The following is a 13306-nucleotide window of genomic DNA, read 5'->3' as shown; positions in this document are numbered from 1 at the left end:
CCATACCTCATTGGAAAGCTTATGGGACGCAGATTCCAACGAAGTAACTTTTGTGCCCTCCATGCTCAACCCGTAAAAGAAGAAAATAAAAAAAAAAAATTGGAAAAAAACATTTTGTGGGACTATGGCAACACTGTTATTTCTCGTACGCAAGGAGAAAAGTTCTCACATATACGCCAGAGATGACTAATTATTGTTCATTAATCTTTATTGATATCACTTTGTATGCTTGTAGCTTCTTTGGGGGGAGAATTCACCCCGAAATGCTGAGGCGAAGGGGAACTAAAAACATCCAACTTTTCCCCTACCCTTCCGTTGCGGTACCTCCCATATGGATGAAATGCACACCGTTGGAAAATTTGATCTTTTCCTGAGGAGACAGACACTCAAATCATCTCTCTAGGTTAATTAGGAGACGAGCTACGGAGATTAAAAATGCTGGCTCAGCCCCGAGCCGTTGATCCTAAAAAGGTTAATGAAACTAAATTTTTACGCATTGTTCTCTTAAGTTCAATTAACGTAATATTACACAATTTGACGAGAAGGTATGACGAATATTGAATGAAAATAAATACTGAAAACGCATAGGTAACTAGGAATATTTGTTATTGAATCTAAATTTGTCCTTATCAATGCTCAGAGTGTTTATTATACTGTACTGAAAACATTGAATTGAAGACAGGAATGGATGCATGTTTAATCAAATTATTATAAGGATAAGCAAAGCTATTATTTCGCTGATCGCATCTGTAAGAATTTTCCTGTACTATTCAACTATTTATTCTGTGGCCTCGATCACGAGCTTTGATCGCTTGCATAAAGATGAAATTACTTCATAAACATATTTTGCAGGTTTGCATTGGAGTCTTCTTTCTCTTCTAAACCATAGGTTGGTGGGCAACATGCAAATTTTAACTTTTTCTCTCCTTTGGGAGGGCTGTTTTATACTTTGATAAGGTCTCTTCTTCGTAACTGCATCTAGATATTCTATCCTTGGTCTTTCTCTTCCTGCTTTTCCTTCTGCCTTTCTATCAGCACGGTGATCCAATCGGAGTGCCGAATAAAAATGGCCAAGCATGCTGTTTCTTCTTTTTCCTATTACCTTCATGATCTGTCGTCCTTCATTAGCTTCTTTTAGTACGTCTTCATACCTTTTCCTTTTGGTCCATGATATGCCCAGCATTCTGCGCCAACACCACATTTCAAATGCATCCAGCTTGGTTATTTCAGCTTTTCTCAATGTCCACGTTTCTGATCCGTAAGGGTCTTTAAATCGTTTTCGAACGTCCAGTGACACATTTCTTGATGTTAGCAGTCCTCTTTTCCTATTGAATGCTTGTTTAGCCCGTGCTATTCTGGAACTTACTTCTTCCGTCCGAGAGGTTTGGAGTAAGGCTGCTTGTGTAGAAAAATTTTTTTCTGGTTTCTTTATAAAAGAAATGATGATTCAACACTACTTATGTATAAACTGAACAGTGCGATTCTCTCATGCGTGGCTTCAGTTTTTCTTATATCCAATTAATAATTTAATTTTTGCACAAGTTTAAAGTGTAAAATCACAAGAAAAGAGGCATCAGCTCGTAAAAGACTCTCTCACGTTGTTAGTATATTCAGAATTGTCAAATGTTCAGTTTTTTTTTATAAAGAAATCGTCATAAAAACATTTTCTACATAAACAATTAGTTTGCCGAGGGGTCTTATTTCAATTTTAGAACCCTTGCACCTAAAGTGCAAATTGTGTTCTTAAAGAGATTCGATTATTATATGGAGCTCTTTCGTGGCAAAGCGGTCAGCGTATGCGCCTTTGGTGTGGGAGACCCGCGTTCGATTCCCGGAGGGGAGCTCATGTGGTTCGGATTTCACATTGATCAGTAGGTCCACGTCTCATGTAGCCTCGCTGCTGAAAGGAACGTTAAACTCAACTCGATCATTATATGAGTGACTTAACCTGGTGAACAAGGCCACAGATTTAGGTTGTCGAAATAGTGAATGAAAACTCTTACAATGAATGACGTATGTTTTTCACGTATATTTTTTAATATATTAGAAAGTTTCGAAATTCACTTACATCTGCTTCAGTTACGTGCATGTCTCATCATAGTAACGTTATGTTAACTGTCGAAATTGGTAGTATTCTATATATACGAGGTGCTACCCAAAATATCCGAGAATGTCATAAAAATCAGAAACCTATACTATACCACTATACTTACGTCGTAATATCCTCCGGCACCTTCAAAGCAGTCCCCTCTTGCATGTATGCAACGATCCTAGCGCTGTTGCCACTTTTGGAAGCACTCGTGAAAGTCCGTAGGGTGTTCAGGACCTGCTGCGATTCCACTTAGATGTCTTCAATGAAATCAAAACGTCGCCCTTTCAACGCGAGTTTCATCTTCTGGAACAGGTAGAAGTCGCACGGAGCTAGATCAGGGGAATAGGAAGGGTGGGAACCGTTGCCATGTTTTTGGCCAGGAATTCCCTCACAACAAGCGAGGAGTGCGCGGGCGAGTTGTCATGGTGCAGCAAACCAGTCTTCGTTTGCCACAGCTCTGGCCGTTTCCGCGGAACATTTTTCTCTCAATCTCTTCAAAACCTCACAGTCTTCAAAATCATCTTCAAATCCTTCCCGTTGACATTCTGACCAGGTGGAACAAACCCTTATGCACAGTTCGTCAAATGTCGAAAAATATGATCAGCATCGACTTGATGTTGCTGCGAACTTGTCGAGCTATTTACGGCCTTTGAGAGGATGGTGTCTTCCATTGTGACGATTGCTGCTTCGTTCCCGGGTCATAACCTGTGATAACTCTGGATAAGAAGTTTGGACACACTCGAACTCTTTGTTGCAGCTCAGTGCACATTTGAATCCTGAGATTTTATTGGTCGATGCTGAGAAGGCGAGGGACAAACTTCGCTGCAATTCGTCTAATGTTCAGTTCATCGGATAGAATTCGTTGACAGTACCGCACGACAGTCGAAGTCTGTTACAAATATTGTGAATTGTCTGGCTTCTGTCTTCGCGAATCACATCACACAATTTCATGATCATTTCCGGTGTTGTGCATGTTGACGATCGACCAGAATATTTGTCATCTTCCACAGATTCGCAGCCTTCTTTGAAACGCTTGAACCACTCAAATGTTCTTGCTTGACTCAGTGCACGTCTTTCAGCATGCGGTGGGTTTCGGCTGCAGTTTTCTTCAACTTGACACAGAACTTGATGCAACGTTGCTCTTTAACGTCAACCATTTGACAAATCTAGAAGCACTGAAACACACAGAACTTACAACTGAATGCGGTGGGCCGCGGTGGCTCAGTGGTAGAGCGTTCACCTCTGGTACTTGGGGTCACGGGTTCGATCCCAGCCCCCGCCAAGTCAACTTTGTGGTGGACAAACACCGTGTGCGTGGGTTTTCTCGGGGTTCTCCCGTTTCCTCCCACTTTCTTCATTCCACCATTTCATTCATTACTTATCACCGTCTCCTTTAGCCTAACCGTGGGACGTAAAACTCGAAGATTTAATTTCATTTTACAACTGAATGCGCCAAAGATGACGCAACCTTGTGATGCAGTAGCTAATACATGTACCTCGAGACATCTGGCGGCGGAATGTACTGGTACTGGTTTGCCCGGTAAAAAAAAAAAAAAAAAAACTCGGATATTTTGGTAGCACCTCGTACACACACGTCTTGCACTGGTATCATCATCACTACAATAATTAAGTTGTTTGACATTGTTTCAATGAAAGTTTCAGTGCTAATAGTGTGTGTAATGATTTTAATAAGTTGTTTGAAATTGAACCTTAATTCTGTTCATTTTCGTACACTTAATGTTGTACTTCCCTTCCGAGGTAAAAGTAAGAACTAGAACAGATTGGGAGCTCAAGGCAATATCAATGCTAAAATAAATAAATAAAAACTGATGTAAGAAAGAACGGTGCAGAAAAACAATCATCATTGGTAGGTTCTAATAAACATTGTATTTGTTATAGGTATAACGTAATTATGTGGTTACGCTCTTCATCTATACGCAATAAACAATGTCCCATGTGTATGAAGGAACCACAATTGGAGCCAGCATCCAGTGGAACAGGCCATGGCTTCACATTACAGGATGTTCCTATTTAAACCTGGAGACTGCAGTAGATGCTACCTAATGCAATTTTCCATTGGACTTATAAATAAAAGATAAAGCTTCAGCGTTTAAATATTTCTTTAAGAGATTGTTTTTAAATTTAAGATTTTATATACGTTGCGATTGATAAGATCTCTATTTTTGTATCGTATAATTCAATTATTGTGTTAATTTGATTTTAATAAAAGTTAATTGAACCATATTGCTTGATATTTATTGATACTAGTTTCAAACCTATCAATTCCAATGAGAGCATGTTGTGTGTTTACTTTTAGGGTGATTTTACCATTGAAGATATACGAGGGATGTTCAGAAAGTAAGGTTACAAAGCCTGCAGTGAAACCTGTATATATTATTTTATACAACCAATACAGCCAACAGATAGTACATACATTGGGTTATTTTTCAACATAGTCTCCATGTCGGTTGAGGCACATGTCGCATCGTGGGATGAGTTTGAAGATTCCCTCCTCGTAAAAATCATGTCCTTGCGCGGGAACAGACTCTCCGATACTGGAGGATATCGTGCACAATGTGACGAACGCTTCCGAACGATATTCCCAATTCTGCCATCAGATGCCGTATCGTGATCCTCCTGCTGTCTTGAATCAGCTCCTCCACGCGAGCTATGTTTAAATCTCTTGATGCCATGCTGTGTCGACAACTGCGCTCCTCGTCGGTGACGTTTTCTTTACCAGCCGCAAACTTCTGACACCATTCTGCGACATGCTGACGAAACATTGCAGTCTCTCCGTAAACCTAAACAAGCTGTCGGTGAATTTCAGTCCCGGTTACATGTTTCGCCCACAACTGAGCCGACTTCTTCGCGAGACGAGTTTTCCAAATGAGTCGCCATTTGCGTTTACCTGCAACTAGCGCCGTAATTGGCTGGTGACTGAAACTCTGCACAGTTGCCAACTCCATGTATTAAAATTACCACATACTCCTCATTCCTCTATGACAGACGAAACTCCAGAAATATCGGCCTTGTAACCTTTGTTTCTGATCATCCCTTATTATGGTGTACTTTTCCTTAACCCTTTAATGTCCACACCGTATGGAAACACCGACTTCACATACTGGTGAGAGTCATTCAACAGAAAATTTTGGAAAGAAAAACCGCTAATTGAAGTTCAAAATATTAATATAGATTTATTGCATTTGTGAGTAACTCGCATTATCAGAGAACGAGTATACAATTCGGAGAGTTAACAGATACCTAACAAGCAGAGATGTCTAAAGTAGCGAACCCGATTCTTGAGGTGAATCGCCCTCGAGGTCATATGAACACGGAATCCCTATAATAAGGGGATAAAGAAACCGAAGCCGTGAGCACGGGCACTATTGAATGCAGGTAATCTAAGTCGTTCGAAAATGAAAGAAATATTTTCTTTAACGTCCCACGATTATGCCTTTTAGGCTAAGGAAGACTATGATTAAAGCAAGTGAATGATGTCGGAAGCATGGTGAAATGGGAAAGTGGGAGGAAATGGGAGTCTCCGAGAAAACCCACGGACACGATGTTGTCTACCACAAGTCTTTCGAGCAGAGATTCCTAAATTGCTCTCTCTGTACAAGAGGTATCATCGAGCAAAATTTAAGCAAACACAACAGACGAACCGTTCATTTACTTTCTGAGACTTGCAATGGCTAATTTTCCCAACATTTTGTTTTTCCTTGGATGTAGATGGAATTGAGTAGGAGGAACGTTAGTAGTAAAACGTTCTCCGTTCCACGACTATGCCCTGTTGGTGAGATGATACTGTGGGAAGAAACGGGAGAACTCAAAGCAAACCGACATATATATATATATATATATATATATATATATATATATATATATATATATATATATATATATATGATGTTCAGAACCACGGTATGAATCAGGGACCCGTCGCAGCAGAGGTGAACGCTTTACCACTGAGCCGAGAGGCACGGTAGCTCAGTAGTAGAACGCTCATCTCTGGTGCGACGGGTCCCTAGTTCGATCCCCGGCCAAGTAACCTTATGGTGGACAACATCGTGCTCGTGGGTTTTCGCGGGGTACTTCCGTTTCCTCCCACTTTCTCATTCTACAAATTCTTCCATCATGATTCACTTGCCTTAATTATCTATCTCCCTTAGCCTCGACGTAGGAGTCGTAGGACGTTGAACTTGAAGGATTTCTACCACGAAAATTTGTAGTAAACAGTGTATTCGTGGACTTTCCTGGTGGTTCTTCTGTTTGTTCCCACTATCTTCATGAATTGGTCCAACATTATTCACTGGCATTTCTCACCCATTTCTCTGAACTTAAAGGGCAGCGCACAGGCATGTTCAAGAAATAATTTCATTTTAGTTCGGTTTGTTCTTTTTTAATATATTTAGTCATTTTGTTTCTTACTTTAGGAATTTTTTATTATTATCCATTTCCTGACCGCATCTGTCTTAATGCTGTTCAGGTTTTACACACTCCAATTTTCTTCAACTGACAACTTATTCATCTATTAAAGGCCAACAATGAGTAAACACACATTATTTTCTAACATTTTTTTTTTCTAAAACAGAATCTTCAAATTACTGGCAAACAAGTTCTTTCACCAACAGCAGTCTGATGGAGTAGGGTGCTTTGTCCAGTATCAGTTCTCTCAAGTATGTAAATTCTTGTAGGGTTTTGAATGCTTATTAAATATACTTACAACGGTCTTTAAATGTACGAAACATCAATTCTTCCTTATGATTTTTAATGCACTATTTATAGAAATAGGAAGTCTTGATGCACTATACGAATGTTTTGTTTTGAATGCTGCGTTTATGCGAAGTTGGGCTTTTGTGTTGTCTTTTCACAATTTGTCCTGACCAGCTACTAGCCTGAGATTCACTGAACACAGTCGTACTTTGGATCCTTCTATGTGCAGGTCATACGTTCACTTAAAAATTTAATGGAAATGCATATAACAAACACTTAGTATATTAGATGATGAAAATCAGAGAAAGGTTCTGTGAAGGTCTAGAGACAGGCATTCTTGACAAAGAATCTATTTCAAGACGTTTACTAATATTGTACCTTCTTGGAATATGAAATTTAAAATGCAATAATTTAGGTCTACATTTTTACCTAGGTATATGAAAAAATGCGAAGATAAATTCCAACCACCATGATGTACTGATGTGATTTTGCAGGAGTGTTCAATTGAAAAAGTACGAAACGTCGTACAAACCAAATCGGTTAAAATAGGAATATGCCGCTTTGGGATAAGGTAGTGGGACATCTAGGGACGAGAATGTAGTGTCCGGCGTGATTGTGCGCATGCGCGGGCGCCTTTCACATAACGCAGGAATCAGGCAGTTATGTGTTCCGTCCAATTGACGCGGCAGTGCGTGTGAGGAAATCATGCCGTTCACATTGAAACATTCGACGATTGAGGAACAGCATTGTATAAGATTTCTGACTGCGGAAAGAGTTAAACCGGCCGAAGGTCCCGCATTCCTGGAGCGGATTGTCGCCGGTCACGAGAGCTGGTGACACAACTTCGAGCTAGAGACAAAGCGAGACAGCATGGAATGGAAGCATGCGTCGTCACCTTCCCTTAAAAAGTTCAAAGCTGTGCCTTCAGCAGGCAAGGTGATGCTCACCGTCTTTTCCGAGGTTCGATACTCATCGAATCTTTGAGCACGAGAAAAAGAAACATTAATAGTGACGTGTACTGAGAGACACTCGGTAGTCTACGCAAGTCCATCAAAGCAAACGGCCTGGGCTGCTCAAGGAGGGAGTAATTTTGTTCCACGATAACGCTCGTCCGCACGTCTCCCAGGTCACACAAAGTGTACTGGACAAGTACAACTGGGAACACCCTGAGCATCCACCTTACTGACCGGACATCTGTTTGGTCCACTAAAAACATCTCAAAGGGAAGCGCTTCAATTCGGATGACGAACTGAAGGACACAGTGGAGGACTGGCTGCTGTCACAACCACAGGATTTCTGGGAATAGAAATCCTTCGTCTCGTGAAACAGTGGGATAATCTGCTCACGCCTCTGGTAATTACTTTTGAATGTAGACTTCGATTATACCCACTGTGGTTTCGTGCATTTTCATTTGAATACACCTCGTATATATCGGCCATAATATGTCCTTGAATCCAACAAAAAATCCTGTGAAAGTCACATAGATAATCGTCAATCATGCGATATTGAAGATTACTCTTTCTTGTACGGTTCAGCGCTTCATTATTAATAAAAAATATGCAAGTTTTTCTTAAATATCAAAGCATTTTATTGTATTACGAAAACATACAAAAAACTTTTCCTTGCTTAAGAATAGAAATGTTTTCATGCCAGTGATGTCTCAGGAAAATCTCAAAAGCCTTCTTCCTATGTAAATATATAACCTAGCGTCAAGTGCTCAACTTTCAGCCTAATGTTCTAATAAAATATTATCAGCAATTTTATTTCTTAACCGAATACACAGTGAAAATACTCATCTCGGAATTCACTGTAAAATAGAATCCAATATTTCAAAGCAGTAAACAATATAGCACATATCTTGTACAATTATCACAAATATGGTTTCAGCTGAATATACATGAAAACATTTCTTAAACGATAACAATTTACCTAATTACAACTTCATTAGCGTGTTGTTTTAATTATATTGCGGAATATTTGAGTGAACATTTTTCTTTTCAAAGGAATGGATAAGATAATAAGTTAAAAGTTATAAAGGAAAATTAACAATTTGCCAATTTTGTTAATCATTAAAGCTTGTGTCTTTTTCTTTGATCGTTTTCTCTCTCGTGTTATCTGCTTTCTTTGCACCCCCTGTAGAATTTCCAAACCTTGAAAGATGATCTGAGACCTGAGAATCAAGAGACGTGTTAATACTAAGTGAAGATTTAGTCTCAGCCCTTTAAAGAGGACATTCCAGCTCGCATGATTTCGTCAACCAGTAACAAGTTGCTTGCTATCACCGTACTGAAAAAGAAAGGAAACACACGAATGTATTAATTGTATTCTACAAAGTAAAAATTATCAATACAGAAATAATGACAAAGAATAGCTGAATGTTCAATGTTCTTGCGTGGCAACTGGGAGATAGACTGGAGTCATGTGGTAGCAAATACCTTGACTAAAGTTTGACTTTCTCCTCAATCACTTTCATTAGATGAATGCTGGGTTGGTATCTTTAAATTTAGCTGATTTCTCACTCCATATATTTTATGTTTTCAGTGAGACATGGCCTTACAGTTACATAGAAAATAGATGTGTTTTGACAAATTATACTATATATTTCTCTCCTGGCGCAACTCCTTCGGGGACCAGAGCCAACCAACTGGCTTTGCCACTCATGTATTTAGAGTGATGTGTGGGCCGCTCATCGGCTCTCTTCGTCGTTAATGCTAGCTTTCTAGACCGGAGTTCGCTACTTCTTTATTGCAAGTAGCTTCTCAATTGTCCTCACGGCGCTGGGTGGACGCCGCAATGCCAACACCATCTCGAACGCAAACGGTTACCCATCTTTCCCAGCCTCCTTTGCTTCTAATATTAGCTTTCTAGACCACAGTTCACTGCTTCTTTATTGCAAATAGCTCCTCAATTCTCCTCACGACGTTGGATGGACGCTGTAATATCATTACCATCTGGTGAGTACGAAGGTCATGCATCTTTGCCAGTCCCCCTTTGCTTTTAATGTTAGGTTTCTAGAACAGAGTTCGTTACTTCCTTCTTTCAAGTAGCTCTCCAATTGTCGTCGCAACGCTACGGTCACCCATCTTTTCTGACCACAACCGGCAGTTTGGCTTCGCTGATTTCACGAGAAGCTGTATTCCAGTGCGGCCAGAGCGTTAGCATATATTTCTACTTATCTAGGTATTATTCTGTATCTTAATAATAAAGTAAATGTGAAAACTACGATTGTAATAGAAAAATAGTACATTAGTACCTGAATTTGCTGCAAGAACACTCAGAAATTCAACAGGGCAATTATCACTACAGAGATATGGCACATTCCTTCTCTTATCCCTTGTAAAAGGCCAATAGGTACACACTTTGCAACATGAGTACTCATCACTTATCTGTTGCTAATGCTCCTTAATAATAATAATAATAATAATAATAATAATAATAATAATAATAATAATAATAATAATAATAATAATAATAAAAGCCTTACCTTTTTTGTTCACTATAAGTGAATTTGCAATGAGTTATCACTCCTCGGTAATTCATTTTTAATATTCCATTTTGTTTCTATTCTGGTGGCATTTTTTAAAAATACCTTTAATATTCGTTCCTTGAACTTTCTCTAATGTATGAAACAATTAATTTCAAGAACACAGTTACATTTGAGCATTAAAATATAAAATCTGGACTGACTTTGGTCTAGCTAGCACTAACACCCTATTTCAGCTCCACTTGAAGGATTTAACCTGCGTTAAGTTGAATTCTGTGAAATTGACCTGAAGCGTAAGAGCTAGTTACTCCTAAGTACATCGTCTTGGGTAGAAAAACAGTGAATATGAAATGTTTTGTAAACTTTGTACATATGTTGTGAATATTTCAAACAAAGGATTTCTTGCAGTTTTACATCACAGTGAAGGCAGAAAATACAGGGTGGCCCAAAAGTAGGTATACACCCCTGTATTGATCAGGTATAACATTCTAGTTTATGGGTTTATTTGCTTCGGCTGTTCCGAGCTTAAGATGTAAATAAGAGCACCTTAAGAACAAATAATAAAGAAACTAAGCTTAGCTGATGGATAACAATAAGAAATGATATAAAATGCAATGAGCTGATCCGTACGGTATTGTATACCTACTTTTGGGCTACCCTGTATACAGAACAGTGTAGTGGTATTCTGAGTGGAAACCAGTTACTCTAACATATACATCTGTTCCATCAGGTTCTGACGGTCTTCTGTCACTTCAAACTTCCAGCAAGCTTCGATGTCTGCAACGAAGCACAGCAAGTGTACATCAACTGTGCGTATTTACATCGCCAGGGAAAGTGCTACGGTGGTGAAAATTGATATGGACAGTGAAAAGCATTTGTAGCAACTACTCAGTTAACTCATAAGCAGATGTCAAAGCTACATTTAAAAGAATGTTGCCAGGAGGATTTCCTGATGGCTTTTCCATCAGCCTCCAACAATGCACTCTCTTGACCACTGATGCTTGTGGTGTGTAATTCTATGAAGAAATGTAGGCTCATCGGCATACACCATCTTTTATAATAAAACTTCAAATGTTGAAGACAAGAAGCTGCTACAAGTTGCCATTACATATTGGTCAGATCTCAGGAACCAGATTGTTAGAAGACATCTTGAAACTTTCTTCACTGGAAAAGCTGATGCATTTACTCTGCATAGTTTGATAAGCAAGACTATCAGCAATGTCAGTTTGTCCTTGGCCAATATACAGATAATTAGCTCTGATGGCCTTAACAAAAAAGGTTTTCACCTTGCTTAATGACGGACTGATAAAGACTCCGTCAAAAAGGTTTGGTAGGTATTGGCACATGTCTTATTCACAGTTCACAATGCTTTCCTAAAATCAATTCAGACATTTGGGAAACATGTAATGACACTAGTGATTGGTGTTTATCATTATTTCCATGGATGGTCATCTCGTTGCGAAGAATTGGAGATTATTCAATAGGAGTTCGATCTACCGTCGCACAGGTTTCTGAAACTCATCACAACCAGGTGGTTATCATACATAGCTGTATGTGAAAGATTGTTTGAACAGTGGACTGGTGTACGACTATACTTCTTGGAAGTATATCCCATTTACAAAGAAAGTGATGTTTTGGACAAGCAATCTCTGAGGAAAATTGTAGATGTACTGAAGAAGCCAGAGATGGTAGTTCAACTGCATTTCACCTTGTCTTCTGCCAAATTATTTGAGAAATTCACAAACTGTTCGCGAGTGAAATTACATTGATTCATCTTTTATATTCAGAGTTATTAGAAGTCATTGGAACTACCGCAGGCAATGTCTAAAAATACTGCTGTTAATAAACTAAAGTCATTTTTATATGATTGGATAAACAACAGGTTCTCTGAATCTGATAACTGATTGTATTTACAACAAGTTGTCATTTCACAGGAAACATGAACTGTCGAAGTTGCCACAAATGGATGTTCTACAATTCTTAATGAATGTACATTATATTTCAAGGCTAAACATTTGGTGAAAACCTTCTGTTAACATTAAATGAGCACTTGCATTTTTCAATCCTTAGGCAAGAAAATCATAATATATCTGCAGATGCATCACAACTAGCAAAAGCGCTATCTGTGGCCATTCCAGATGATCAACTTGTTGATGAGTGGACATTTCTGCAGCTTGAGGATGAATCTGCTGAAAGCAAAATCACTTCACGTATTGACAGTTGTTAGAAGTCTTTCATGGGATTGAAGAGGAAGGATGGATGCTTCACCAAAGTTTTCCGTGACGAGTAAAGTCATATTCTTATAGCAATGCTGACATTGAAAGAAGATTCTCTACATCAAAAAATACTCTTACAAAGAAGAGACAGATGTGTTATAGACCCTTAAATAGTATTCTGACAGTGAAAGATGCTTTAAAGTTTTATAACATGCCTCATTTTGTTTCAATTTCTAGCAAAATGATTACCTTGGGTCATAATGCTTACAAGCATAACTAACAGTTTCTGGAGGACCAGCGACTATTGTGTGCACAAGGAAAGGGGTTTCTGACAGTTGGGTAGAGCACGTGGAGTATTGGAGGCGCTGTTGCCAGAGACAGCAGCTCTGGCGACAAACTTAAGACGTTTAACAAGTCATCTCAACTACCGGCAACAGCGCAGTCAGTGACCTTAGTTACCTAGAAACAGTGTGGAAGAATAGTGCTGTGATTGGCGAACAATCCTTCCTTTCGTTTTGTTTGCAACATGTGCAGCTATCTGTCAAGAGGCCACCTTACAGTAACTCGATAATCGTGTAGGAAAGAAAGAAGTGCCACGCTTAAGAAAGACGAAATGAAGTTGAGAAAAGCACAAGAAGAGAGTTGGAAAACGCTAAAAGTGTTAAGAACAACATACACAAAATAGAAAGCAAACTTATAAAGAAGTACAGTAACACAAAAGAACCTGCGAATTTGCTTGGTGAAGCTACAAATCGACTTCGAAAGGATCTTAAAAAGGAGAATTCGAAGGAGGCACAAATT

At 39.0% G+C, this 13306-nt stretch overlaps 2 protein-coding genes across 2 annotated transcripts in view; one reads left to right on the top strand and one right to left on the bottom strand.

The window, feature by feature from the left end:
- Window positions 1–4336, top strand: part of LOC145692718 (2-oxoglutarate and iron-dependent oxygenase domain-containing protein 2-like) — a 31014-nt gene extending 26678 nt beyond the window's left edge. Inside the window, exon 7 of the mRNA XM_081768134.1 lies at window positions 3992–4336. Coding sequence (XP_081624260.1) covers window positions 3992–4127 — 136 coding nt within the window. The 3' untranslated portion in view covers window positions 4128–4336. The remainder of the gene's footprint in view (window positions 1–3991) is intronic.
- A 4033-nt stretch (window positions 4337–8369) lies between these two features.
- The window catches only part of CCT6 (chaperonin containing TCP1 subunit 6), a 37046-nt gene continuing 32109 nt past the window's right edge, over window positions 8370–13306 (bottom strand). Inside the window, exon 11 of the mRNA XM_081768130.1 lies at window positions 8370–9091. Within this exon, the coding sequence (XP_081624256.1) occupies window positions 9019–9091 (73 nt within the window). The 3' untranslated portion in view covers window positions 8370–9018. The remainder of the gene's footprint in view (window positions 9092–13306) is intronic.

This window comes from Thermobia domestica, chromosome 8 (genome assembly GCF_964235325.1).
Source record: "Thermobia domestica chromosome 8, izTheDome1.hap1.1, whole genome shotgun sequence".
Classification (NCBI taxonomy): Eukaryota; Metazoa; Arthropoda; class Insecta; order Zygentoma; family Lepismatidae; genus Thermobia; species Thermobia domestica.
This window is presented reverse-complemented; position numbering and strand designations above follow the sequence as displayed.